A 25,449-nucleotide genomic window follows, 5' to 3' on the forward strand; every position below is an offset into this window, starting at 1 on the left:
CTGAGAACACTTCTCAGTGTGCCCTAGGGATTTTGTCCTCTTAATTTCAACTAGACTGCTATATTTTCTAAACCAAAAATATATTGTTTGAACATAGGTGAATGTGTCTTATTCACTGACTTAATTCTGGTAAATCGAACCTTTTATTTCAAAAGCTCCAGCAGAGAGTCATTAAGCAAAACAGACTTCAAGCAAAAATGCACTTGTCACTATTTATTGACATAAAGGCATGCTCTAATATAAATGAAAGCCAATGGAAAGAGAGAGCTAAAAAAGTATTAAGAGGTAGGAATGAGTTTTCGTTTAGATAGGACTAAGGGAATCTGTTTTGTTTTCAGATGGGAGTTCTTTGTCCTATGCCAAATCACATGCTTAAACCTCCAGCTGGGACACAGTGGTTTATCATGAGAATTGACAGCCCCCAGGGAGGAAGGCAGCAGCTCTGAAGTAATTTGGAAAGCAACAGTGGTCTTTGAAATGGAATTCTTAGAACATCCTGTCTATGGGATATTTATGAATCAAATGCTTAGTCTGTGAACTGCTAGAAACTCCATGATTGAGGAATTCTTGTAGACTTCTGGTGTTGAAAAATCTGTGCAAGTCTGTAGGAGAAGCTGCTGTGTAGAAAATAAGCAGTGTGTCTTGCTGAACTCTTATCATCTGCTGTTAATGGAGGAATTCTTCTGTTTAGCCAAGCATTCAAGTCATTGGTGTTACTGATGGAGTTCTCTCTGCAGATTCAGTTCTTGCTTTCTCATTTCCCCAAACGGACCAGTTCCTGTTTGTAGGATTTTGGAGCTGTTGGAGGTTATAGGCTGTGAGCAGTTAATAGAGTAGTAACAGAGTTTATACCACAGACTTCTGTTGAAATTGCTTTAGTTACACAGAACTCTTCAGTTTGATCAGAGCTGTGGTCTGTGTACCAGATGTTGCAGAGAAGAATGATGGGGTTTTTTTAATTTTTCACTTGCATATTTTCAACTGTATGTAAGAACTTTTTGTTATAAATGTGACACAGCATGTTTGGCAATGCTTCCATCTAAACAGGGTGGATAAGAAGAGGATTATTAGTTCTTGAAGCATTTGTTTTGGTTAACCCAGCTCGGGTTCTTTAAGCTGCTGCATTGTATTTTGTGGCATCCTATTCCCATCCCAGTGAGACTCCTTTCTTTTCCTTTTCTATTAAATTTATTAGCCACTTCTCCATGTCTTCTATGTTTGAAAATTATGGAGAATCTCCTTTCAAGGGCAGAAACTGACAGCTTTTATGCCTTCACCTCCACTGGGTACACTTTGGTGCCCAAGTCTGAGTTAGGTTAAAATGAGGAATTTTCTTTTTAAGAAATAGCAGCTGCATGACAACAGCAGTAGAAGTGGAATTGCTTCTCTGAGGCAATCTTATTTCTCTTCCAAGGCTCCTGGCTCCATTTCCCAATAGACTTCATTGTTTCTGTTGTTTTTGTTATTCTCTGTTAATGAGATTGTCCTCTTCTCCTCTTAAGACCTATTGCTTTCTGCAGATTGAAAGCAGAGAGCAATAAACTGGGATTTCTGCTTTACTCAGTCCTACTACCCTCATTTCCCACAAAGTTTCCCTAAGATTATTTTGATTAGCATAGCTCTTCCATGTCCAAGCTACAGGAGTCTCCCACGCTGTCCCCTTTGGGAGAAGCCAGTACTGGAGATAACAGAGCAAACACTGACCTTTACTTCTATTGGGATAAATGACAGTATTTCAACTATCTTAAAAATGTAATTGTTTCTTATCCCAGGAGGCTCTCACAGTGTGAATGGAAGCCAGTTGAGCTTCTGGAGAACAGTAAAGCAGGTTTAACCCTGAATTCTGCTGCAATGCATCCTAATTGTTCTCAGCAGCCTTTTATTGTGTGGCTGCTAGATAGAGACTGTGGTCCTGCAACCTCCTGTGTGCAACATCTGTGGTGTGGTTTCTGCAGATAGAGTCCTTATGTTCAAATTTTTGGAGTACTGTATTTAGTTTGACTTGGGTGTTAAATGTGGATTCAGCTCTTTGGGTGAGGGGGAACAACTGTCTTAAAGACTTCGAGAACTTGAGCGTTCTTTGAAAAAAATGTACAAGAATCCTGCTTGCCAGAATCCAGAGTATTATGAATTGACTGTGGATCTGGATCATGGTTTGATCCCTGGCTCGGTGCTGCATTGTTTGGAGTCCGGCAGCGGCTGGCTTTTGGACAGCGTGTCCTGGAGCGAACTTGTGCAATACTGTCAGCAGCTGCAATTATCGCAGGAATTCTGCTGAAGAGTAACTGCTAGACATATGATTGCTGATTGTGTTGGGAAGCCTTGCATTTATTAAATCAGCACTCTTTTTTTTCCTTGTCTCCCTTGACCAGATGAATTTGATGCCTACATTATTGTGTCCTTCGTAAATGCCACACTGGTGCTGTCTATCGGAGAGACTGTAGAAGAAGTGACTGACTCTGGATTCCTGGGCACTACACCAACCTTGTCCTGCTCTCTTCTTGGTGATGATGCTTTGGTACAGGTAATGGAAAGCTGCTACTTGCATGTCTGCTCTCTGCCACTCTCAGCTGGCTGCACAGATGTGATTTCTGCAGTAGTGCAACACATGTCTAAAGGTGTGGATTGACAGATAATGACGCTGATTCAGCCCTTTCCCTTTTTATATCTTGCTAAGTGAAACTGGACAAGTTCAAAATGGTCATAATCTCCTTCAGTAGTTTCTTGCTGTGGTTGAAAAGTGCAGTTCTCCCAGCTGGCAAGTAGCGTCCTGCTGGTTCAGCCTGGTGCATAGTTCAGATCACTGGCTGCCAGGAGTGGTTCCTTACCTTTGGCGGCTGCTGAGCCAGAACCACCAGTGAAAGGGGAGTTGTGAAGAGATGATAAATACAGAATTGATGTGGCATTTTTTTTTCGTCAGGTTTATCCAGATGGGATCCGGCACATCCGAGCAGATAAGAGAGTAAATGAATGGAAGACACCAGGGAAGAAAACCATTGTAAAATGTGCTGTGAACCAAAGACAAGTAGTGATTGCACTGACTGGAGGAGAACTGGTTTACTTTGAGATGGACCCGGTATGTGTGTTGATATTGTGAATGAGTTTGGAAGAGTGAGGTATGGGTTAGTAAATAGTTTAAAAATTGTGGTGTTGTTTATTTACAACTCCAAAGCATTGTTTAAAAACAAAGTATCTAATTAGTAAGTCTTACATTTTTCTCTCTCAGTCAGGACAGCTGAATGAGTACACAGAGAGAAAGGAGATGTCTGCTGACGTCGTCTGCATGAGCTTGGCCAACGTTCCCCCTGGGGAGCAGCGTTCCCGGTTCCTTGCTGTTGGACTGGTGGATAACACTGTCAGAATTATTTCACTTGATCCTTCGGTGAGTAGCTGCTCTGGTTTTACCCTTTCATTGGTTTAAAATGTTCAGAAGGATCCTCCAGAGTTAGTCTGTAACCATCCAGATTGTCTTTCCATATTCTGATGGGTGAGCAGGAATGGACAGCTTGCATGGTTTTTCTCTGCTGGTTGGCAGGAAGCGTGGCCCTTGATCCTTCCCTCTAACAGATACTCTGGTTTTATTGAGAATCACTTATGCCTCTGGAAGTTCAGCTGATGAGTCATGAAATAATTTTCTTTCATTGTTTTGTTTTGGGTGGATTTTTTTCTTGAGTTTCCTCCTCTCATCTCCCTATTTGTACCTGTACTAAAAGACTTATTCTGCAGGCAAGTTGGCAGCAAACCAAACTTACCATTCGTCTACCTGCAACAGATGAGGTCTTCATGGCTGGTTGTAGTAACCTAAATTTTCCTTAGGTCACTCCATGCTAAATAGCAGCAAATGGTGCTAGAACAGTTTGGAAGGATCCAGTTTATATTCTCTAAAGGCCAGGCAACTACCACTCCTCCTTGCCAAAATGCATAGAGCCAGCATCTGTTATAACTTCTTTTTTCTTTTTTTCCGTGAATACTTCTTTCTGGAAGATCTAAAAGGGCATCTTTAGGCTCCTTAGGTAGAGCTTGAATCCTGTCTTGCCGTGCCAAACCTTGCTGACTGGTGTTGTCTCTCTGTCCTGTTTCCCCCAGGATTGTTTACAGCCCCTGAGTATGCAGGCACTGCCTGCACAGCCCGAGTCGCTGTGCATCGTGGAGATGGGTGGCACAGAGAAGCAGGATGAGCTGGGAGAGAGGGGCTCCATTGGCTTTCTGTACCTGAACATTGGACTGCAGGTGAGGGGTTCTTGCCTGGTTCTGGCAGGCGTGTCTTGAGGAACTTTTGCTTGAAAGTGAATTGTTAAAATAGCCCTGTCATCATGCAGTGCAACAGAAAGGCTGGCTTCCCTCTTTGTTACAATGTGTTTGACAACCCTGACTGGGGAATTCACTGTTTGACTTCATAGAGGTGTGAGTTTCCCTGTACATTTTTAGGCTAAAGACTAGTCAAAAAACAGTGTATTATACCAGATTTTATGTAGGACAGACTGTGCTTTTTCCATTCAAGAAGGAAGCATATTTTAAGAAATATTTCTGGGTGGAATGTTGAGCAGCTCTTTAAAAACTGCCTGTAGGGCAGAGTGTCAAACAAGTAACTGCCCACAAGCAGAGGCTCTGCTCTAATAACTTTGCTGCTTTCACAGCTTTTTGTTACATCCAATACAGATTCTCTGATCTTTGACAAAAAAATGTTGTTTTGACGATTCAACATGTGATAAAAATAATCATCACAGTTTAGGTTTTTCCACATGCCTCTAGTTTGATGTCAGAATGCAATCTCTCTTTGAGGAGTGTGAGTTTTTGGGTAAATCCTTTGTACCAAGAGGGATGGTGATCTGGAATTCACTCTCAGGTTTTTATGGCTTGTGTGATGTACTTAAGTCCTCAGTCTGTGTTTTATTTTGGAGGCAGTCCTTTCTGCCCTGTAGAACTGTGCAGGACCTGTGCTTTCTGTGCTATTTAAAGTGTGGCTGTAGGGGCGAGTTGTACCAACAGCTAGGAAAACAAGCAGCTAATTCTTCAGAAACTGCCTCTCAGTTGTTTTGAATTATGCACATAGTAAGTTACTTCTTACCTTCAACCTGGATCTTGTTGTTTTGCTGCTGCCAAGAACGGTGTGCTGCTGCGGACCGTCCTGGACCCTGTCACTGGCGATCTGTCTGACACCAGGACCAGATACCTCGGCTCCCGGCCCGTCAAACTCTTCCGTGTCCGAATGCAAGGCCAGGAGGCGGTAAGGGAGGCGAGCTCTTGCAGGGGTGCCAATCCACTCCCCAGGCACCACATCCCAGATTTTCTTATGGGTGGGCAGGGTGGGGAAGCATCCCTGCAGCACAGCAGGACCCTCTGGGTAAGGGTGGGAAGTAGAATGACTTCATTATGGAGCTGCCTGGCTCACAGCTTGTTCTTTCACAGACAGCCTTGTTCTTACTCCCCTTTCTGCTATGTACTGCTGCCCTGCCTTCTCTGAACTAGGATTCATCTGACCCTTAGGCTGTGTTTACAGTGTGCTTGGAGAGGTCTGAGCAGGTTCTTGGGCTGAGAGACACATTTTGCCTGCTGTAGTGCACAGAGATGGAGAAAGCTCTGTGCAGAAAACTTACTCTTGAATGCTTGATGCAGTGAATGGTTTTGTTCTTGCATGTTGAGAATAGCTCAGCCAAGGGCTGGACAGCTGCCATACATGGTTCAAGGAAAATATCTGCAAGATTTGGCATAGAAGGAAGAATGTGTTTCATCAGAAGTGCCATTTCCAGCCCTTCTGATTTGGCACTGGGGAAATCAGCCACCCCCTGCTTGACTCATTTTTGGATGACACCTTCAGAGTTGAGAAATATTGCTGATCAGCGTAGGGAGCTGGATCTGGGAATTTGAGCTCAGCTGTAGTGTTAAGGTGCACTGGGTGAACCTCTTCAACTTGCTTCTGCCAGCTTGGAGATGAGAAGCTTTGCAGCTCTAGCAGAGAATACCTGTAGAATAACTGAGAATAATCTCTCCTTTGAGATCAGCTATTGTCACTCAGGCAGAAACTAAGGTTGCACTTAGACTCATTTAGCCAGATGTATAAAGCTGAGAAGTTTGGAAGTCAATCTGCTTCATTTTTTCTCATAATTTGATTTAGGCTAGTGATGATTTTTAGTAAATTTCACTAAGAGTGCTACAGCACTTGGATTATGACAAAGCAGTAAATATTTTTTTTAGAAGACCTGTTCCCATTAGAACAAGCTATCAAAAAAGAAAGAGATATGAGAGTATTATTGGTCTTGGCTTTTATAGGTAGTAGTAGAAGATCTTGGCTTTTACAGTGGTGTCACTGCACCTCAGTTGGAATATTTGTTATCTTGATAGTGCTTTAAAGTTCCTTTTCATGCCATATGCAATTTCCAGAGAAAGCTGAAAGTAAGGAGTGTCTCTTCAGGTGTTCTCTGAGCTGGGTGGAGTCCACCCACAAAAGTCCAGTCGTTCCAGTAGGGAAGAATTGGGCACTGTACATGCATTCCTATTGTATAAAGTGAGCTTGCTTCCATTCCCAGACCTAATAAATTTGCTGCCTGTCTTTCCCAGGTGCTGGCCATGTCAAGCCGTTCCTGGCTTAGTTATTCCTATCAATCACGCTTCCACCTGACTCCCCTGTCTTACGAGACACTGGAGTTTGCATCTGGTTTTGCTTCTGAGCAGTGCCCTGAGGGCATTGTGGCCATCTCCACAAACACATTGAGGTAAGCATCAGAGGGGAAACACAAATGCTTGTGGGTTGGGATGCCAGGCACATGAAGTGGTGGTGAATTCCACCTGACATTCAGAAGGAAAGAGGTAAAATTACTTTACTTCAAAAAAATTTTTTATTATGGATAATGATTTGGTGGAAACACTTGGATGGATTTCAGAAAACAGACAAATTAAGGAAAGTTATGCTGTTAAAAATAAGTGGGGTGTGCTTCTCAGCTTTGTATTTTTTAGCTTTTTAAAATAAGTGTAATTCAAGTTACTCTTCAATTCTCTGATCCTGAGAGAGGGAAGCTTTTAATAAATGTGGACCTGTTATGTATTAGGGTCTTGTGGTTTGTGATCTGAATTGGCTGCTTTGCAGGAAATGAACCACGTGATCTCAGAAACCAGAGGCATGACAGGGATGTGTTTGTTGTCTTTTTTTAAAGATCAGCTGAGATACTAAAAAGATTAATTAAAATAATGGACCACAAATTCAGATGCTGTGCTGTATGCACTTGAACAGGCACTTTTTTCATATCTGTCCTCATTGAAATATTACAGCATTCATTGCTTTTAAAGGAGCCATTCTTTCTGCAAAGACTTGTGGTTTTTAGACACCAAATGCCAGAAGAACTGGCATTTCAGCTAGCAAGTCACAGGAAGAAAGAGCTGGCATTGCATTTTTCATACTCTTTTTAACTGAAGTGCCTCTGAGGAGCATTTGATTACATGTCAAAGTCAATGTCACATTTAGATTCAGATGATGTGTTCCCCAAACGTGCACTTTCCTTCTTCCATGTGCTCTTTGTTCCTCTCTGGATAGGCTTGCTTCAGCACCAGTCAGAACACATCCTGGGACAGCAAGAGCTCTCAAAGACCTCGTGCTGCAGCACACACCTGTCTCACACCATGAGCTCCCATTTTAGGATGTTAGTTTTGCTCTGCTCTCTGGAGCTGTTTGCTGGTTGCTGTCTGGCCTGAGAAAGGTGCTACTCCTCTCTAGCATTAGCCAGCTTCACAAAGAAAAAGTTCCATTCCAGTTTCGTTCTCTTGGACAACTGTTTTTAGGTTGTGTTCAACACATGTCACATCTTTGTCCCCCAGGATTTTGGCACTGGAGAAGCTGGGAGCAGTCTTCAACCAGGTTGCCTTCCCATTGCAGTACACACCCAGAAAATTTGTCATTCACCCAGAAAGCAACAACCTGATCATCATCGAGACAGACCACAACGCTTACACTGAGGCCACCAAGGCACAGAGGAAGCAGCAAATGGCTGAGGTAATTGGGCTGGGGGACAGGTACACCCATCTGTTCCCCAGAGGGGGCGTCTGCAGTTGGAAGTGCTCCCTCCTCATTAGTTCCCAGCTGCCATTACCTGCAAGGCTTTCTGCCCTGTGTGAATGCAGGGACTGGAAGAGGAGTGGAGATCTGCCTCAAAACACAAATTTCAGCAGAATGCACCACTTCCCAGTGTTCCTTTCTTTGCATGTTGTTAGGGCATATTTTAAGAACCAGCCTAGTGGAGGACAGTCTTGCTTGTGTAACGCTGTTCTGTGGGGTTTCTGTGGTTGGTTAAGGATGCTTGCATTTCAGTGGGTTGTTTATTTTCTTCTCAGGGTTGTTAACAGGGTTGTTGATTTGGGGAAACAGCTCCCCAGACAACTGTCACTGGGGCAGGGCAGAGCTGACACAGCCATGCTCTGCGCTGTAGAGGCTCCCTGGGGAATAAGCTCAGGCTGGGTGGAAGCTTTGGGACTTTATGGGTTTTATGTCTTCACAGGCAGTACCTTTCCCCAGAATACTTGGACTTAGGCAAAACAGGGAGGCTGTATTCTATACAGAGCATCAGCATACTGGGAAAGGAAATCACTGAGCTGTTCTTTTCTCCTGTCCTTTAATACCATAGGAAATGGTGGAGGCTGCAGGTGAGGATGAGAGGGAGCTGGCTGCAGAGATGGCTGCAGCCTTTCTGAACGAGAATCTTCCTGAGTCCATCTTTGGTGCTCCCAAGGCAGGGAATGGTCAGTGGGCCTCTGTTATCAGAGTGATGAACCCCATTCAGGGAAATACGTTAGATCTGGTTCAGCTGGAGCAGAATGAAGCTGCTTTCAGGTAAGAAGCATTGCCAGATGCAGCAAGAGTCCATGCTTGTGATGAGTCTTAGGTGTTTTTTTTTCCTTTTGCTTATCAGTTACTGAGCTGAAATCCAGATGGAACATATTATCAAGAGACTGGCTTGAAATTCCAGAAGTGATTTGTCTTGCGTTTCCTTCCCTTCTAACCTTAATCTTGTCCTCATGTGGCATTAAGAACTTGTGGTGCTCCAAATGTGGTTGTTGTACCCCAGAGCCTAAAGAACAACACAGGGGTGTAAATGACAGATAAGAGAGCTAGGAACAAGAGAATGTGCTGTTATCTCTCATTTTTCCTTCTCATCCAGATAAACTGAGGATAGATTAAATGGAAAGGGAAGTGTTAGACTGGAGGGGAAAACCAACACAAATAACCATGAAGAATAGCAAGTGCCTCAGCAGGTGAAGTAGAGTTGGGTCATGTTAGTTCAAAAGGCTGACCTGCAATTTCCAACCTGCCTGAGCTATTTACTGAGCAGGAAATAACACTGGAAGATGAGGAAAGTTATTTGTATATGTCCCAATAGGAACAGCCTTTGAAAAATAGCTTCTAGTAGAATTTTGCACATCACTAGGCAGTGTCCAGCTTGTGAAGATGTAAAGTAACACTGGGCATTGTGAAAATATAAAATGCTTTGGGCATATGTGACGGAACACACATGTGAGTGTAGTGTGGAAGAATGAACAAATCTGCATTAAACATTTCTACAAGGAGGAAAAATTACCTCTTAAAAGGCAATGTCGGTGTTGAAGGGTTGGACTCTCAAATCTCTGCTGGGCAGATGCAGGTTGTGCTGTCAGGGATCCAGGCTGGGTGTGCAGCATTAGTGTGGTGATGACACTGATGTCCTGGTGTGTCCTGTCCTTTCCAGCGTGGCTGTGTGCCGCTTCTCCAACACTGGTGATGAGTGGTACGTGCTGGTGGGAGTCGCCAAGGACCTGATTCTGAACCCACGCTCAGTTGCTGGGGGGTTTGTCTACACATACAAGCTGGTGAATAGTGGTGAGAAGCTGGAGTTTCTCCACAAGGTGAGGGGAGTGATGGGGTCATTTCCAGGCTGAGTGTTGGAGTAGCTCTTACTTGCCTGAGTGCTGCAGTAATACTGCAGTACTTGGTGCATCCTGGGCAAGATTGTCGTGCTGGTGTTACACACTGGAAGCAGCCTTGGAGAAAATTAGCTGCCTCCTACAAAATAATTTGGTACATCTTTTGCAGAGCTGTGGATTGAACACAGATCTCACAAGAGTCCTAATTTTACCCATCTGATTGTGTAAATTGGAAAGGAGCAGTGTTTTTCATGCCCCTGTTAGGGAGGGAGGGGAAATGGCTCTGTTTGCTTTCTGGAATATGAGCTCAGAAAGCTGCTTAAGCAGTTGTTTACGGAGCAAATTCATACTTGGGTTACTTGAACCCTGGTGCTAAGACTATCAGTCCTTGGCTGTCCATGTGCAGCTGCTGTGAACTGTCATCTTCCTTGGATGCTGTTTGATTGTGTGTAGAAATGATGAGTGACCAACTTGTTTGATAGGTCTCAGGGGCTTCAGCAAAAGTTTCAGCAGAAAAATTACTGTTCTTCCCACATGCTTCCAGCATGGCTGAGATTTGAGCAGATGAACACATGGAAAGGAATGTTGTGGCTTACTCACTTCCTAGAGTACTGATGCAGTGAGTGGGTTTTGTCTTGGACCATGGCCTTTTTTGCTGCCACTGAACACCCACTGGGAAGTTGACAGAGCTGGAATTGTGAAATAAACTTTTCTTAGCCAGTGCAGCCAAGCTAGGAATGCTGTAACTGGAAACTCTTTACATGTTCTCCTTCTCTGCTGTGGCTGATCATTTTGGATTGATTAGTGGGAGATTTTTCAGACAGTAACCCTGTCTGAGTTACTGAAATTTTGGACACACTGCAGTTGTTCATATCTAACAATTTCTTTGGTGGCAGTTTCAGATGTCTGGATCACATTCATGCCTTGCTTTAAAAACAGACTGGGTAGATTTAGGCAAAGTCTAAAGTTTTTCTGTTGGATGTAAACCAAAAATAAGAATTGAGGCAACCAGACCCTTGTCTTCTTTTGCTGCCTGCCCAGTATGGGGCTCTTACATCAGTCCTGTACTTCAGTTAGGGTGCACTGCCAGCAGTGTGTGAGTGCCCATGGCTCTCTTATCTCTGTGTGTGACATCTATTGCTGTCAAAAGGCCAGTGAGGGACTGACTTGTTGCGTCTCCTGCAGAAAAAGATTGTTAGTAGCCTTTTACATTGAAAGCCTTGGTACAGACCAGTGAACTTCAACCATACTATTAGCTGAATCTGGTCTGAAGGTTTATGTAAGTTTAGCTCTCTTAATGATGAGGATTTCACAATTTTCCTCTTCCCTCTCTAGACCCCTGTGGAGGAGGTCCCTGCAGCCATTGCTCCATTCCAAGGCCGAGTCTTAATTGGAGTTGGGAAGCTCCTGCGTGTGTATGACCTGGGCAAGAAGAAACTGCTTCGGAAATGTGAGAATAAGGTACTGCCTTTTGTTCCTGACTAGAGCTGTCCATTTCGAATGAGTAATACTTTACAGCCAGAGTGAAACACAGGGTTTAGCTGCTACTCCAGCCCAAGTGTGTCTGTTTGGTCATCAGAGCTGTGTGTTTGCCTTGCTGGGTGCATCTATCCAGAGGAGTGCTGGACTAGACTGGACTGTTGTGCTGCCCCTCTGCCTGCTCCTCTTTCTCTCGTGCAAACTGCAGAACCTGTGACAGTAGCTCATTACTGAACAAAAGAGCTCCAGCAAGCTAACAGACAGACTGGGAACTTGCAGGGGAGCTTTTTTTTTGTGTGTGTGTGTGTATGGTTTTTTAGTTTGTTTTTTTTCCCTAAAATATGACTCACATGAAAAATTGAAGCTTTCCTTCTTGGGCGTTCCATGACCAGGTAGTGAGGAGACATGGAAGCAATGCCTGCTTGTAGGGATGTCCTGGCATCTCCAGTCATGGTCTCACCAGCAGCACTTGTTCTCTGGACAGTGTTCATCCAGAGAAGGCTGTGAATGCCATGTGGTCTATATTATGTTGCCCTGTATTGATGGTGTATTTAGAGTGGGACTGTAGTATGGCAGAAATGAGGGTATTTTTGGAGTAAATGATGGGAAGTGGGGAGTGAGCTGAAGTTCACAGAGGAAAAAAAGAGTCTTTCAGCTGGGGTAGGGTTATACTTCCCTGTTTGAAGCGCTGAGGTTTCGTCCTTTCTCTCTCAAAAGCACATTGCCAACTACATCTGTGGGATCCAAACCATTGGGCACAGAGTGATTGTTTCAGATGTTCAGGAGAGTTTCATCTGGGTGCGTTACAAAAGGAATGAGAACCAGCTCATTATCTTTGCTGATGACACTTACCCCCGGTGGGTCACTACAGCAACACTCCTGGATTACGACACTGTGGCTGGAGCAGACAAGTTTGGTAACATCTGTGTGGTGAGTGTGCTTTGCTGAAGTCGGGGCTTTTCGGGCATATTTTTCCTTAAAACATCCATGATTTATCTTAAAAGAATGAAAATCTGTCATTAGCTGGAGACAACGCCCTGTACCACTGACTTGTTTTCATGGGGTGGCTCTGTCATAGTGGGCTGCAGTTTATCTGTTTGTTAAATGAAGCAAATAAGTTAAAGCATCAGCAAGTCATAAACAAATTTCTGAGGTGTCCAGTAATTTGTGTTTATATTGCTTCAAAACTTCCTGTCAGTAAACCTTGAAAAGAAGATTGTTGCTGTGAAAGGGCCCATGAGAACTTGAGTAAGGGTTATCGCTCTTACTTTTTCTGACTAAACCTCATTGCTGGCATCGAGCTTTCTCTGTCACTTCCTCTTCACAGTTGGCTTTGTCAGCCAGCACTTCCCCACTTGGCTGGATTTCAGCAAGGGAGGAGGAAAGAATAGATGGTCTTTCTGGCAGAGCTTTGATCTCTTTCTGAAGCGTGCTCGGGTGCTTTGGAGTGCAGAGTTCAGCAAATGTCAGATGCTGCGCCTGCGGGATTTGGCCAAAACACACAAATCAGTCCTCTTCAGTTTTACCGCCCCACATCCATCAAACTGTTTCCTTAGTGGAAACCACCTTCAGATGGGTTTGATCATACCTCCCAGGGTGATCTGCAAGTGCCAGGCCAGGCAGAGGCTGGTTGTGAAGCCTTGCCTGTGTTTCTGGGTGATGGGTTATTGGTCTTGATACCACAGTTGTCATGTAACTGTGAAGGCTGTTTTGGAGAGGCACCTGGATGATTCTGCTCTAAGTATAAAGTGGTTCTTGCAGAGTCTGCAAAGGCAGCCTTTCAGATGGCACAAGGGGTCTCCAGAGAGAATGTGCTGCTTCTCTCTGCAGCTTGCTGATTCTTCCTTCCTCTTTCAACACAGGTGAGATTGCCTCCCAACACCAATGATGAGGTAGATGAGGATCCCACAGGCAACAAAGCTCTCTGGGACAGGGGCCTGCTTAATGGAGCGTCGCAGAAGGTAATACTTTGTGGGAAGCACATGGTTATTGTAGGAAAAGAAAGCACTGCTTTTCTGTGAAGGCCTTTGCAGTGTTGTCCAGGAGATGTATTGGCAGTTCTGCTTCTACGCAATCTGCTGTGCTGTGGGCGATCTGTTTTCACTGTTGCTGCAAGCCAAATTTCTGAAATCACAGCTGAAGCCTATTTGGTGTGTTTGAGGGAAGCAGCTCATTTTCTTTTGCTTTCTCTCATTACTTGCATCCGTTTGTCCAGCTGAGTTTTGCCATCTGGTCACAGGTGGAAGGCACTTCCTCTCTAGAAAGGCATTTCAGAACTAGCAGTTGGCTGAATTTATTCTGCTTTCCTCTCTCAAGCCCTTTGATGCTTTTATATAAGCTAAAGAAAAAACATGCTTCTGTGCTTGCCTTTCAGGCTGAAGTGATTATGAATTATCACGTGGGAGAAACGGTGCTTTCCTTGCAGAAGACCACACTAATTCCAGGAGGCTCTGAATCTCTTGTTTATACAACCTTATCAGGGGGGATAGGAATCTTGGTCCCTTTTACTTCCCATGAGGTAAGCAAGCCCAAGAATCAGGCTGCAGTCTTGCTGCTTTTTGTGCACCCATCCACAGCCAGTATATTAAATGTGCTGCATTCCCTGGAGGGCTCCACAGTGGCTGAAAACCTGAACTACAGGAGAGCCTGTGGCTCCACTGAAGAAGGGAAGAGATGGAGTTCTGCATAGGTTCTATAAGGAGTTGAGAGCATTCCTTTTTGCACTGTTGTTCTCTCTCTGTGCTTTCAAGGAGCTTTGGGTTATTCAGTGTCCGAGGAGGGAGGAGTCCTTTGGCATGCATTGTGTAGCCTCTAAACTGTTGATGAGGCAGTGATGGTCCAAGTCCTGAGGATGGTACTCGGTTCTCTTTTTGCTGTGGTCTCTTGGAGCAGTGGATGGCAAGACATTTTTGTTGGAGTTGCAGCTCTATGCTGCACAGCTGCTCTGTGCCTCATTTCCTGGGAGACTGATCCTGACCAGGGTGGCTCCTTAACTCTGCTATGGGTGCTTTCCAGGTGGAAGTGATGAGGGGGTAGCTGTGACTTTGGCTGCCATGTGCAGGGCTGCTCTGGCAGAGTCTGTTACTCATGGAATCGCAGAATGGTTTGTATTGGAAGGGCTGTTAAAAGATCATCTTGTCCAACCCCAAATGGCCATGTAATGACAGTGTTTCAGTCAGTGCAGGAGCACCTTCTAATGGATGCTGTCTTTTCTTGCTGGTAGCACTGATGTGTACCAAACTGTTCTCTTGTCAATCCTTTACCTCCCCAGGATCACGACTTCTTCCAGCACGTGGAAATGCACTTACGGTCTGAGCACCCTCCTCTCTGTGGGCGGGACCATCTCAGTTTCCGCTCCTACTACTTCCCGGTGAAGGTAAGCCCTGAGCACGTGGGATCACCTGCTCATGGGGTGCAGAGAGTTGCTTTGGGGCACAGAGCTGCCTTGAGGCTGGCAGAAGCAAGGCAAGGTTATTGTCTTGTACAAGGCAAACTTGCTGTTTAGTAGGGAGAACTCAGGTACTGCCAGTAATGGCTTGTGTAGTGTCTGTGGTAGCTGGCTCTTGAACAGCAGTCTGTTAGGAGAACAGTACTTAGCATTTCATACATGTCTGTTTTCGTTTCTTAACTCTTGTAATGAGCCTCCTGAAGGTTGGTCCTGAGACCCAAGCCCAGAGGTGCTGTAGCTGCACTTCTCTACTTCCCACAGCATCTCCATTTTCCACCAGGAGAAGCAGCATTACGTAGCTGTTGGTGTGGCTGAATCAAACTGAGTGCTGCCCTGGATTATGTTTTTTTTCTACCACCACTGGAAAGGAAAATCCAAGTTCAGAAACAGCTGTTCCTTCCCATTTCTGCTTTTGAGGAACTGTTAGAAGCTGTGAACTGCTAAATGCTCTGATCAGACGGATCCTAGTGGTAGCTACTACCAGAGTAGTGAGTCTGGAGTCAGAATACTGTCCCAGCAGATGAAGCTCTCTAGGAGTGGAGTGGGGTGGTGGTCTGTGAGCTTGAGGCTGATTTGCCAAATACACAGCCTCGAAGACTCCCATTTGATTGAAGCTGCCTTTGTCATCACTCACAGCCTCTCCCAACCTTCCCAGCGCAGGGCTCAGACCCAGGCGGGTCTCTCTTTCTTTCCCTTCTGTGATTCTTCAGCTGCACCCAGGCGTTTTGGGTTTCTGTTTCGTTAATCAAGCTGGCCAGTAATTAATGTGATGCTAACTGCTGCTATTCAGCAGATGAGGTCACCGAGCATGGTCTTGTTTGCAGGACAGGATTAAGGAACTCCTGGGAACAAACTGTTTGTGGCCATTTTTCCCTGTTTAGGCAGGGTTCAATGCCTCTGTGTGGTTTCGATTCAGTTCTCTCCTCCTTGCCCCTCCAGAACGTGATTGATGGGGACCTGTGTGAGCAGTTCAACTCCATGGAGCCTAACAAACAGAAGAATGTGGCTGAGGAGCTGGACCGGACCCCACCCGAGGTGTCCAAGAAGTTGGAGGACATCCGCACGCGCTACGCGTTCTGAGTGGCAGCTGGCAGGGGCAGAAATGCTCATGGCTCCTCTGGGTGCTCTTCCAGGCACCATCGGGAAGAGGAATGTGTGCTTTTTCCCCCCCCTTTTCAAATATTGGTTTGGTCCTTTTGGTTTTTGTTTCAAAGTAACCTGACTCCAGTAAATACAGTATCAGCTATTAGGTTTCCCAACACATCCTGCTGCCTATGTGAAGGCTCCTGACATTCTGGCTTCTGGCCAGAGCAGTTCTCTCTTGGGAAGTGCCCAAGCAGGGCCTCCAGCTGACCCTCAGCCCCATCTCCTTGTCCTCCCTTTTGGATGGGGGAGTCCCAGAGTGTCTTGCTGAAAGTTCTGTAGGGCAGATCCAGCTGAGTCTTTATTGGGCCAAGTGGGGTTTGTGATTTCCCAGCATTTTAGGAAAGGAAAGGGAAGAGCTGTGGCATAATTCAGGATTACCAGGCTCCTCTTTTAGTAGCCAGTGGTGAGCTGCCCTGGGCTTCTACTAGTCCAGGGAGCAGCCAGTGGAAAGCTGGCTGTGGAGGGTGTAAATGTCACACTTGTCTTGAATGTTTTCTTCTGAATTGCAAGGGGTTTTTTGGACTCACCATTTCTGACTGTTTTCCCTGTAAATAGAGTTTTGTACAATGTTGACTCTCTTGGGGGTGGGGAAGAGCGAGGCCTGAGTCTGGGACTTGATTTGTTTCATAATAACTTTGGCAAGAGAGTGTCTCCAAGCTGTGACTGTGAGCAGCACATGAAGAATAAAAGCCTGTTTTTTTCACTACCCTGGCGCTGGGGCTCTTGTCCTTCGTGGCAGCTGCTGCTGACCTGGTGGGAGCAGGAGGGGGAGAAGGAGGAATACAGAAATGTGCACACCCTGAGCCCCTGTCCTCCTGCAGGCCCCTCACTGCCCCCCTGCCCTGTCTGGAACTGGTCCCCTGCTGCTTGGTCTGCCCTGGGACACACACAAAGCAGGCTCTGGAGAGAGGGAAGAGTTGTTTTTGCAGCCGTTCCAGAGCATGGCTGCACATTGTTGCCCAGCATAGCAGCTGCAGCTCTGGGAAGAGCAGCTGCCTGCCAGGAGGGCTGGGGAAAGGTCCTTGTCCCAGAGGCTTGGTAGCTGGCTGCAGGGGCTCCCAGTTGGAGTGTATCCTCACAGCAAGTGTTTCCTGGTTCTGCTGGGTCACTCCCTGCTTACTTCCTGCTGGTGGGGACTGTCTGATAGCCTGTGACATCCTGGTAAGGATGGTGCTCCCCACCTGGGACTTGGACAGGTGGTCCTTGATGCCTGTGTTCCCTTTGAACAGCTTTCACATTTCTGGTGCATGTACTCTGTGGGGCGAGGGCAAACACACCCTCCTGCCCTGTCCTTTGCACCCTCCTCTCCCCTCCTACCTTGTTTCAACCTTGCAGGCCTGCATTGGCAGGGGCTTACAATGCTGGACTGCACCCTCTGCAGCCCCACCCATCTTCTGCTGGCAGAGCAAAGGGCTTTGTGCTCCCTTCCCTGGCCTCAGTGGGGGCGGCTGTGTCAAGGAAGGGGCAAAGGGGAACTGAGCTTTGTGGGGTCCAGCTTCTGGCTTGCCATGAAGTGCTCGCCCTGTGCTCCCTGTCCTCCCTGAGGGAGTGATGCTTTGGATCAGAGGGCACTTCCAGCAGAGCTGCAGTGGCCCTTGGTATTTGTCATGCTGGTGTCCTGAAGGTGAAAGCTGGGGCGGGGGAGTGTCTTGAGATGTTCCCAAACTGGTTCCAAGTGCAAGGTTTTACTTGCTTGGCTGTGCCTGGTGAATAACCTGCCTCCAGTAAAAGGCAAAGCCTGGAGGGGACCCATTCCTAGCCATAAGGAGCTGGGGGCTTGTGGGGAGCTGCCTGAGCCCCCAGCTCCCCTTCACTGGGACAAGGAAGGTTTCTCTCAGAGCGAGCTCCCTCCTGCAGCTGCAGGGTTTTGGGGTCCTGCCGCCGTGTGGGTGCAGAGCTCCCGGGGCTGTGCACGGGAAGCTGTTTGCCTTGGGCTTATCCCAGCACTGATTTCCAGCCTCGGAGCAGCCAGGGAGAGCAAACAGCCCCCAGCACAGTGCTGCGCAGTTCCGCACTTTCTCTTCTCTTCCTCGCCCCATCCCGGCTGCCAGGCTGATGAATACGTGGGCAGGGAATGCTATTAAATGGCTTCCTCCAGCGACTGCAGCAGCTGCGGGCAAAATCCCTGCGGACACCTGAGTGAGGAGCTGGAGCAGCTCCTTCCCTGCTTAGAGCTGAGCATCTTGGCCCCGACGAGTGCTGTGAGGGAGACAAGGGCTATGCCCGAGACTGGCCAGGACCAGGGGAAGCTTGGCAGGAGCACGGCAGTGGCCCTGAGTCCATGCCAGGGGAATCCCAGTGCGCTCTCACAGGCAGAAGTGCATTCCTTCCCACGCGTTTCCCTGGGAGCACTGACCCACTCTTTGATAGCCGATTTTCTTGCTGACCCTTTGGATGCTCAGCAGCCCTGAGCACAGACACAGTGGCTCTTCCAAGGGGCTCTTCACGATGATGTGGGAGAGGACAATGTCCCATGTCCCTTGGCCCCTGCTCCTGGCAGGAGCTCAGCCCTGAAGCATCCTGAGAGGATGACGTGGGCTTGGGCCAGAGGGAGCAGAGTCCTGCTGGCCTGGAGCCAGCTTAGAATACCTCAGCCCCTCTGAGATTCGTGCTGCAGTGCAGCCCTTCCCCGGGCGCAGCCTGGGAAGGCACTGGGCTGACTCCCACTTTGATTGCCCCAAAACGTGCCCGTGGGTGCTCAGCCCAGAAAGTGCTCTGGGACACGCGGCCAGGAAAGCCCAGCGCCCTAGAGGTGCCAGTGCTGGCAGAGCAGAGCACCCAGGGGAGCCTAGGGCTGTGCAGAGTAGTCAGCTGGGCACCCCAGGGGCTATGTGGGCACCTGACTGGGTTGGGTGGACACCCTGCAGGGACGGCTCAGCACCCTGAGAAGTGGAGGAGGCATTCACCATAGTTAGACCAGCCCGCAGGGTGTGGTGCAGCAAAGTAGCCCGAGGAGCAGGGAGGGACCCAGCAGGGTGAGCAAAACACCCTGGGGATGCTCAGCGGAATGAGCTGAGCACACTGGGGGTACCTTGGCTAAGTGAACTGAGCAGCTGAGCATCTCGGGATGCCCAGCTTGGGCTCTCTCAGCACCCCCGGGGACACCTGCCTGGGACAAGGAGATACTCTCGAGGGTCAGCCAAGCACGCTGGGGACACACAGCTGCCTGAGCCGAGAACCCTGGGGACACCTAGCTGGGACAGCAAAGCGCCCCGAGGAGCAGGGAGGTACCCACGAGGGTTATCCAAGCACCCGGGAGACACCCCAGCCTGGGCTACCTGCGTACCCTGGGGACACCTCCCGCTCTCGCTCCCTACCCTGGGGACACCCACCCGGCTGGGGTAGCCGAGCACCCGCGGCGGAGTGGGGCCGGACTCTCCCCGGGCCGTGCGGGGCGGTCGCTCGGTCCCCACTCCCCGCCCGGCCCCTGGCCGCCGCCCCGCCCGCTCCCCGCGCCGCCGCCCGCCGCCCGCCTCCCGGGAAGCGCGGGCACGGCCCCGCCGCCGCCGCCGCCCGCGGGTGGACGCGTCCCGCGCCCGCGGCCCCGCGCGCCGCGCCAGGTGGGTCCGCGGAGCCTCTCGCGGGGGGCGCGGGGGGCGGCCGGGCCGCCACGGCCCCGCTTGGGGACGCGGTACGGGACACACGCACCCCGCGAGCCGGCCGTGTCTGCTTGGGGACATACGGCAGGGACGCGGCTCAGATGTTCCTTCACTGGGGATTGTGGGTGGTGGTGGCAGCCTTTCCGCTGGGACACCGCACGGCGCCTTTGCGTGGGGGCACGGCACGGCACACGGCACGGCTCCTTTCCCTTGGGACATGGCATCGCGTGGTGACACAGCGTGGCCCCCCTTGCACCGGGACATGGTGTGGGGACGCAGATGGGGCCGCTTCTGTGCTGGGATGGACAGCACATGGACACAACACACCCTCCTTCGCAAGGGGACGCGCTGTGGAACATGTGGCACAAGGACATGCTATGATCTCCTTCCACAGCGCGGGGGCATGGCAGAGCCCCCTCCACAGGGGTGTAGGGACAGGACACCTCTGTGCGGGGACCTAGCATGCGGTGGCTTGGCCATTTCACCAGCCCTGTCCCCTAGCACTGCTCGGCTGAGGCCAGACTTAATCACCTCTGGGATAACGGGGCTGGGTTGACCCCCCTCCTTCCCTGGAAATCCCCTGAGGGTGTCATCAGGGAAGCCCTGGTAGCCCTGCCCCAAGCGGGACACAGGCAGGAGCCCCCGAGGCTCACGCGGGGCTGTCCCTTCCCCGTGGCCCCAGGGCTTGGAGTGGATGTCCTGCCTGGGGGCTGCAGCCTGGGCCCCTGCCTGCCCTGGGGCTGCAGCCGGGGCTCTCTTCCCCCAGATTCCCTCTTGCAGTCCGGGGGTGCTCCTGCACCCCTGCAGACACATCCCTGCCAACACCCTGTGACGGCCCCGGGACCTGCTGCCTCCCTGCCACCAGCTGGAGAGGAGAAGCCAGCGGGGACTGCCGGGAAGGGGAACTAACCCCCCATCCATGGCAGGGAACAACTGCCCGAGGCTACCGGAGAGCAGCCAGTGCCCGGAGCCTACACCTGTCCCTTGTCCCCACACCATCCACGCCACTGCCCTGGAGGCTCCCGGTGAGCCCCAGCCATGTAGGCGCAGCCTGGGGCTCCAATGATGGCCACCATCAACATGCAGCAGGGCTACGCTGCCGTCCTATGTGAGTACAGCTGGGGGACAGGGGGGATGGCCTCAGGAGTCACCTCAGTGGCTGTCCCTGAGGGGGCTGATGCCACTGGCTTTGGCTGCCCAGGTGTCCTGGCTGTGCTGGGGCTGGAGGCCGCGGCGCTGGGCGAATGCGAGCTCACCCGCCTGCTCCAGGACAAGCTGCAGTATGAGATGCGCCTGCAGTACATGGTAACCCCAGCTTTGGAAGGTGGGGGGACACGTGGCATGGCAGGGCCCCAATTTGTTCCAGGGGGCGTGATGGGTGGGGGGCAGCACCACTGCTCTACAGTGGTTGGGTGCTGGGTGCTATGTTTTTTACCAGGGAAAATTTATGCCAAATTGTGCCCAGGGCTACTTCTGCTTGGGGCTGACCACATCAAAGGGTTTTCCCACTGGCTCCCCGGTGTCATACTAAGGCTGGCAAGGATGTGCCCATTACTTTGCCCCTTTCCAGCCCCCATGCTCTTCCCTGCCTTTCCAGAAACATTACTTTCCCATCGACTACACAGTCCAGGTCCAGTATGAAGAGGTGCTGAGGCCGTCCAACATCACCCGCCTGGTAAGACGGTGGCAGGGGAGAGTCCCGTGACGGGAGCACTCCAGGGACCCACGGGGGCTGCACGGCTCTCACCCTCTTGCCCTTCAGCGCAACGGGACAGTGTCGGAGGGGGCACTGCGGTACCTCTGGTTCCATGTCAGCTCCCAGGCCGTGCTGCGGATCCATGAGGTGCTGCCAGAGAAGCACCCATCCCGGAAGTACACCCAGGAACTCTGCCAGCTCTTTGATGCCCTGGGCAAGGAGTACAGCAAGTATCGGCAGGTGAGGATCCCCCCTGGCACCCCACATGTCGCGCTCGTGTGCTGAGCCCCGAGCACCGGGAGGGGACAACACGGGCATGGGCGTTTTCCCTGCGTGTAGGTTCTGTGGGGGGACCGACAGGGACAGGGTGCAAAGACAGAAATTAGGAGCGGGGTATGGGACCGTGTGGCAGTGCCTCATTTCTACCGCACATCTGGCATTGGTGGTTCAGTGGTAGAATTCTCGCCTGCCACGCGGGAGGCCCGGGTTCGATTCCCGGCCAATGCAACAGCCGAATTCTTTTTCTTGTCTGCAACCCGTCTCCCTTGCTGACCTGGGGAGGGGAGAACGGGACTGTCACACACACCGACCTCCGTCACGGGGTGGCACCACCAGGACCGGCGGTTGCGGGGCATCAGGCAGAAGGTGCCCATGAGTTCATCCCTGCTTTCCCGGGGACGGTTCTGCCTCTCTGCCTAAACTTCTGCTGCCTCGATGGAGCTGCTGCACCCCGAGACAATTGCATTTATGTGCTGGTTGTGGGTGGCCTGTCACAGCTGGGTCACCCATGTGAATCCAAAGTGTGGCTGGGTTGTTGTGTGCCCCAGGGCAGGCTGTGCAGCCCTTCCGTGGAGAGAGGGAGTTTTGCAGGGCTGTGTCATGAGAGGGTTAACGGTGCGGGCTGCTGAGGCGTCCTTGCTGCAGGTGATGTGAGCAGCGGGAGGAGTGTTGGCACGGGCTGGAGGCGGGTTATGAGAGCTGTGTTGGGGTGATTAGTGAGGGTGTTCGGAGGTGACAGGGCCTGTCCCCGATGCTGCCAGTCCGCCGGATTTGGGAGTGTGGGGGAGGGCTGGGAAACTGTGCACATCTGGCATTGGTGGTTCAGTGGTAGAATTCTCGCCTGCCACGCGGGAGGCCCGGGTTCGATTCCCGGCCAATGCAACAGTTGTTCTCTTTTGCACCCTGCTGTCCTTAGGTGGTTGCCAGGGTGCCCATGGAATATTGCAGAGGCGCTCCCGTGGGTGCTCTCTTGGGCATCTCTGTAGAGGATGCTCCCTCTGCATCTTCCCTCGGGGTCGACTCTGTAGTTTGTGTGGGTGCTCAGGCCCCAGGGTTGCAGCTTCAGCTCTGACTGCAGTGAGTATCCTTGGCTCGGTGGCACTAGGGACCATTAAGAGGAGATGGTTTGCTGAATGACCAGCTCGGCTGGGTGGCAGGAGGAACACTGGTTCAATGGCAGCAAGGGGTGCTATGTCGGTGGCAGTGAAGGTCCCGGGCTTAGGAGCAGCCGGAGGGGCTGGTTGATATCAAGGGTGCCCAGGCCGTGGAGGCAGATGGCAGCTGTGGGCAGTTCCACATCTGGCATATGTGGTTCAGTGGGACATTTATTGTGCTCCCCCTCAAAAGCCAGGGTTTGGTTCCTCGTCAGTGCAGCCCAGTGTCCTGACTTTCCACTCTGCAGCCCCCAGCCCCTCCACCTGACTTGGGCTCCATGCAGCCGTGGGTTGCTTGTGGCTGGGGGATGCTGCTGCACCCCGAGGCAGAGGTGTTTGGGTGCTGGATGTGGGTGGCCTGTCACAGCTGTGTTGCCAATGTGAAGCCAAAGTGTGGCTGGGTTGTCCTGTGCCACAGGCAGGTTGTGCAGCCCCTCTGTGGAGAGAGGGAGCTTTGCTGGGTGGTGTCATGAGAGGGTTAACTGTGAGGGCTGTGGAGAAGCCCTCCTTACTGGTGAGGGAGCAGAAGAGGCTCTTCCATGGTCTGGAGCCGCGGTATCAGAGCTGAGTGTTGGGATGCCCTTTGTGTGTGTGTGGTGTGCTCACAGCCAGCAGTGCCTGCCCACGTTGCATTCACTCTGCTGGATTTGGGATGGTGGGGCCGTGTAGAAATGGTTCAGAGCTGATGCACATCTGGCATTGGTGGTTCAGTGGTAGAATTCTCGCCTGCCACGCGGGAGGCCCGGGTTCGATTCCCGGCCAATGCATCAGCTGTACTCTTTTTTTGGCCCCCAGTGTCTCCGGGGGGACCATGGGGATTCCCTTGGTTGCCTAGAGGAATTACACACCTCTCTGGCACATCTTTCTTTCCCCCTGTGCGGATGTGAGGAGTGACATTGTCGGTGTAACAAAGCCAGGGCACATTGGTGATCCCCGGGGGACTTGATGGCACAGAAGGTCCATGGCTCACTGACAATGAGGGTTTCTGCTTTGGTGGCAGTGACAAGGGTCTTTGGCTCCGTGGCAGTGAGGCCCAGGGCAATCAGGCCTGTACAGGTCTGGGGGGTGCTGCCACACCGAAGAGGGGGCTGTGTTTGTGCCCTGGATGTGGGTGGCCTGTCACAGCTGGGTCACCCATGTGAATCCAAAGTGTGGCTGGGCTGTTGTGTGCCCCAGGGCAGGCTGTGCAGCCCCTCCGTGGAGAGAGGGAGTTTTGCAGGGCTGTGTCATGAGAGGGTTAACGGTGCGGGCTGCTGAGGCGTCCTTGCTGCAGGTGATGTGAGCAGCGGGAGGGGTGTTGGCACGGGCTGGAGGCGGGTTATGAGAGCTGTGTTGGGGTGATTAGTGAGGGTGTTCGGAGGTGACAGGGCCTGTCCCCGATGCTGCCAGTCCGCCGGATTTGGGAGTGTGGGGGAGGGCTGGGAAACTGTGCACATCTGGCATTGGTGGTTCAGTGGTAGAATTCTCGCCTGCCACGCGGGAGGCCCGGGTTCGATTCCCGGCCAATGCAACAGTTGTTCTCTTTTGCACCCCTGCTGTCCCTTGGGGGATCTTGGTGACAATCTGGTGATCCGTTACTGCAGACAGACGTGGAAACTGTGGTGGCCGATCTGGTGAAGCTGATCCACAGCGCGGGCGCTGAGAGCCGGAGCAAGGCTGTGCGCCCCAAGGCACTGCTGGACAACTGCCTCAAGGTCATGCGGATGCTCTACGGGGTGCCCTGTGAGTTGGGCGTCAGGGTGGGGGACCCGACCTTGGGGAATGCAGGTGCTACACAGGAGCTCTCTGTCCCACGCCATGGTACCTGTTCACTCTGTTCAGGTCGGTGGGAATCCACCTAACACTGTGGAAGACTCCTCACTGCACCCCTCACTGGACACCTCCTTGCCCTGGAGCCTTGGATGCTGCCTCTGCTCTGCTGCTCCCAGAGCCCCATGTGGATTCCCAAGGAAGCTGCAAAGGTTGGACAAATGCCACTCCTTCCAGGACCAAACACAACCCTTTCCAGAGCTGTGGGACTGTTTATGGCTGTGGGATCTTGTCCATCCGAAATGTCTGCCACCCTTTGCATGGGTGTGGGGTCTGACACAGCCCCCCGTGGCAGGCAGCTGTTGTGGGGACACACAGCTCTCCCTGCCCACAGGACAGGTGAGGGCATCACCCTGTTTCTCTCCATTTGTATTTTTTCCTCAGCTTTGATTAAACACCAGTTAATTCTGTAGTATTGCAGCTCAGCTTCCGACTGGGTCCTGGGAGCCTCCAGCCTTACCCGAAATAAAGGACCAGCAAAGAGAAACCCACTGCCTCCACTGCCTCCTCTTTTGGGGTGTCAGCCACCTCCCTCACTGCTGTTGGAGAGAGACTCACTCTGACAAAGGGACCCCTGCCAAGCTGCCTCTGTCAGCCCCGGCTCCTTCCCCAGCAAGAAAACATCTGGATTTGTTTGTTGTGCTTGGTGGCATGGTGAGGCGGCACACTGGAGGCACTGGCGCTGCCTGGCTGCCTCCCCCCCTTCACAGCTTAGTTAATTAACTTCATCAGCTATTAGAGACCTTAATTGGTGTATTCATGGCTTCGGCTCATGAGTCAATGGGCACTGCATCATGAGTGGAGGAACGTCTTCCTTCTCCTCCTCCTCCTCCTCCTCCTCCTCCTCCTCCTCCTCCTCCTCCTCCTCCTTTTCTTCCTCCCTAGTGATGATTCCTGTTTATATAAAGCCCACACAGAGCTCGTATAAAACCACCAGCAGATCCACTGCTTGAT

At 50.7% G+C, this 25,449-nt stretch overlaps 2 protein-coding genes and 4 non-coding genes across 8 annotated transcripts in view; all 6 read left to right on the plus strand.

Annotated features, from left to right (window-relative positions):
• SF3B3 (splicing factor 3b subunit 3) overlaps window positions 1–16,664 on the plus strand; it is a 28,716-nt gene extending 12,052 nt beyond the window's left edge. Inside the window, exons 12-26 of the mRNA XM_059857215.1 lie at window positions 2,373–2,524; window positions 2,921–3,076; window positions 3,227–3,382; window positions 4,087–4,230; window positions 5,105–5,227; window positions 6,559–6,713; window positions 7,810–7,984; window positions 8,613–8,818; window positions 9,711–9,867; window positions 11,221–11,346; window positions 12,082–12,294; window positions 13,227–13,325; window positions 13,739–13,882; window positions 14,636–14,740; window positions 15,752–16,664. Of these exons, the coding sequence (XP_059713198.1) occupies window positions 2,373–2,524; window positions 2,921–3,076; window positions 3,227–3,382; window positions 4,087–4,230; window positions 5,105–5,227; window positions 6,559–6,713; window positions 7,810–7,984; window positions 8,613–8,818; window positions 9,711–9,867; window positions 11,221–11,346; window positions 12,082–12,294; window positions 13,227–13,325; window positions 13,739–13,882; window positions 14,636–14,740; window positions 15,752–15,892 (2,252 nt within the window). The 3' untranslated portion in view covers window positions 15,893–16,664. The remainder of the gene's footprint in view (window positions 1–2,372; window positions 2,525–2,920; window positions 3,077–3,226; window positions 3,383–4,086; window positions 4,231–5,104; window positions 5,228–6,558; window positions 6,714–7,809; window positions 7,985–8,612; window positions 8,819–9,710; window positions 9,868–11,220; window positions 11,347–12,081; window positions 12,295–13,226; window positions 13,326–13,738; window positions 13,883–14,635; window positions 14,741–15,751) is intronic.
• Window positions 16,665–19,450: 2,786 nt separating this feature from the next.
• Window positions 19,451–24,982, plus strand: IL34 (interleukin 34). 3 transcript variants are annotated; one of them, XM_059857227.1, is made up of 7 exons: window positions 19,451–19,518; window positions 20,324–20,665; window positions 20,759–20,862; window positions 21,155–21,232; window positions 21,320–21,493; window positions 24,270–24,408; window positions 24,508–24,982. In XM_059857227.1, exons 2-7 carry the CDS (start codon window positions 20,620–20,622, stop codon window positions 24,525–24,527), a joined length of 561 nt encoding a protein of 186 aa, XP_059713210.1. In that variant the 5' UTR covers window positions 19,451–19,518; window positions 20,324–20,619; the 3' UTR covers window positions 24,528–24,982. The 3 variants fall into 3 exon arrangements, with proteins under 3 accessions (XP_059713210.1, XP_059713211.1, XP_059713209.1); XM_059857228.1 differs by having other exon boundaries at window positions 19,452–19,518; window positions 20,484–20,665; XM_059857226.1 differs by lacking the exon at window positions 19,451–19,518 and having other exon boundaries at window positions 19,645–20,665.
• Window positions 21,690–21,760, plus strand: TRNAG-GCC (transfer RNA glycine (anticodon GCC)). The gene has a single exon. It is a non-coding gene; the product is annotated as a tRNA-Gly (tRNA).
• Window positions 22,344–22,414, plus strand: TRNAG-GCC (transfer RNA glycine (anticodon GCC)). Its single transcript has one exon. It is a non-coding gene; the product is annotated as a tRNA-Gly (tRNA).
• On the plus strand, window positions 23,383–23,453 carry TRNAG-GCC (transfer RNA glycine (anticodon GCC)). Its single transcript has one exon. It is a non-coding gene; the product is annotated as a tRNA-Gly (tRNA).
• Window positions 24,126–24,196, plus strand: TRNAG-GCC (transfer RNA glycine (anticodon GCC)). Its single transcript has one exon. It is a non-coding gene; the product is annotated as a tRNA-Gly (tRNA).
• Window positions 24,983–25,449: the final 467 nt, after the last annotated feature.

Source organism: Haemorhous mexicanus, chromosome 12, assembly GCF_027477595.1.
Source record: "Haemorhous mexicanus isolate bHaeMex1 chromosome 12, bHaeMex1.pri, whole genome shotgun sequence".
In the NCBI taxonomy this organism is placed as follows: Eukaryota; Metazoa; Chordata; class Aves; order Passeriformes; family Fringillidae; genus Haemorhous; species Haemorhous mexicanus.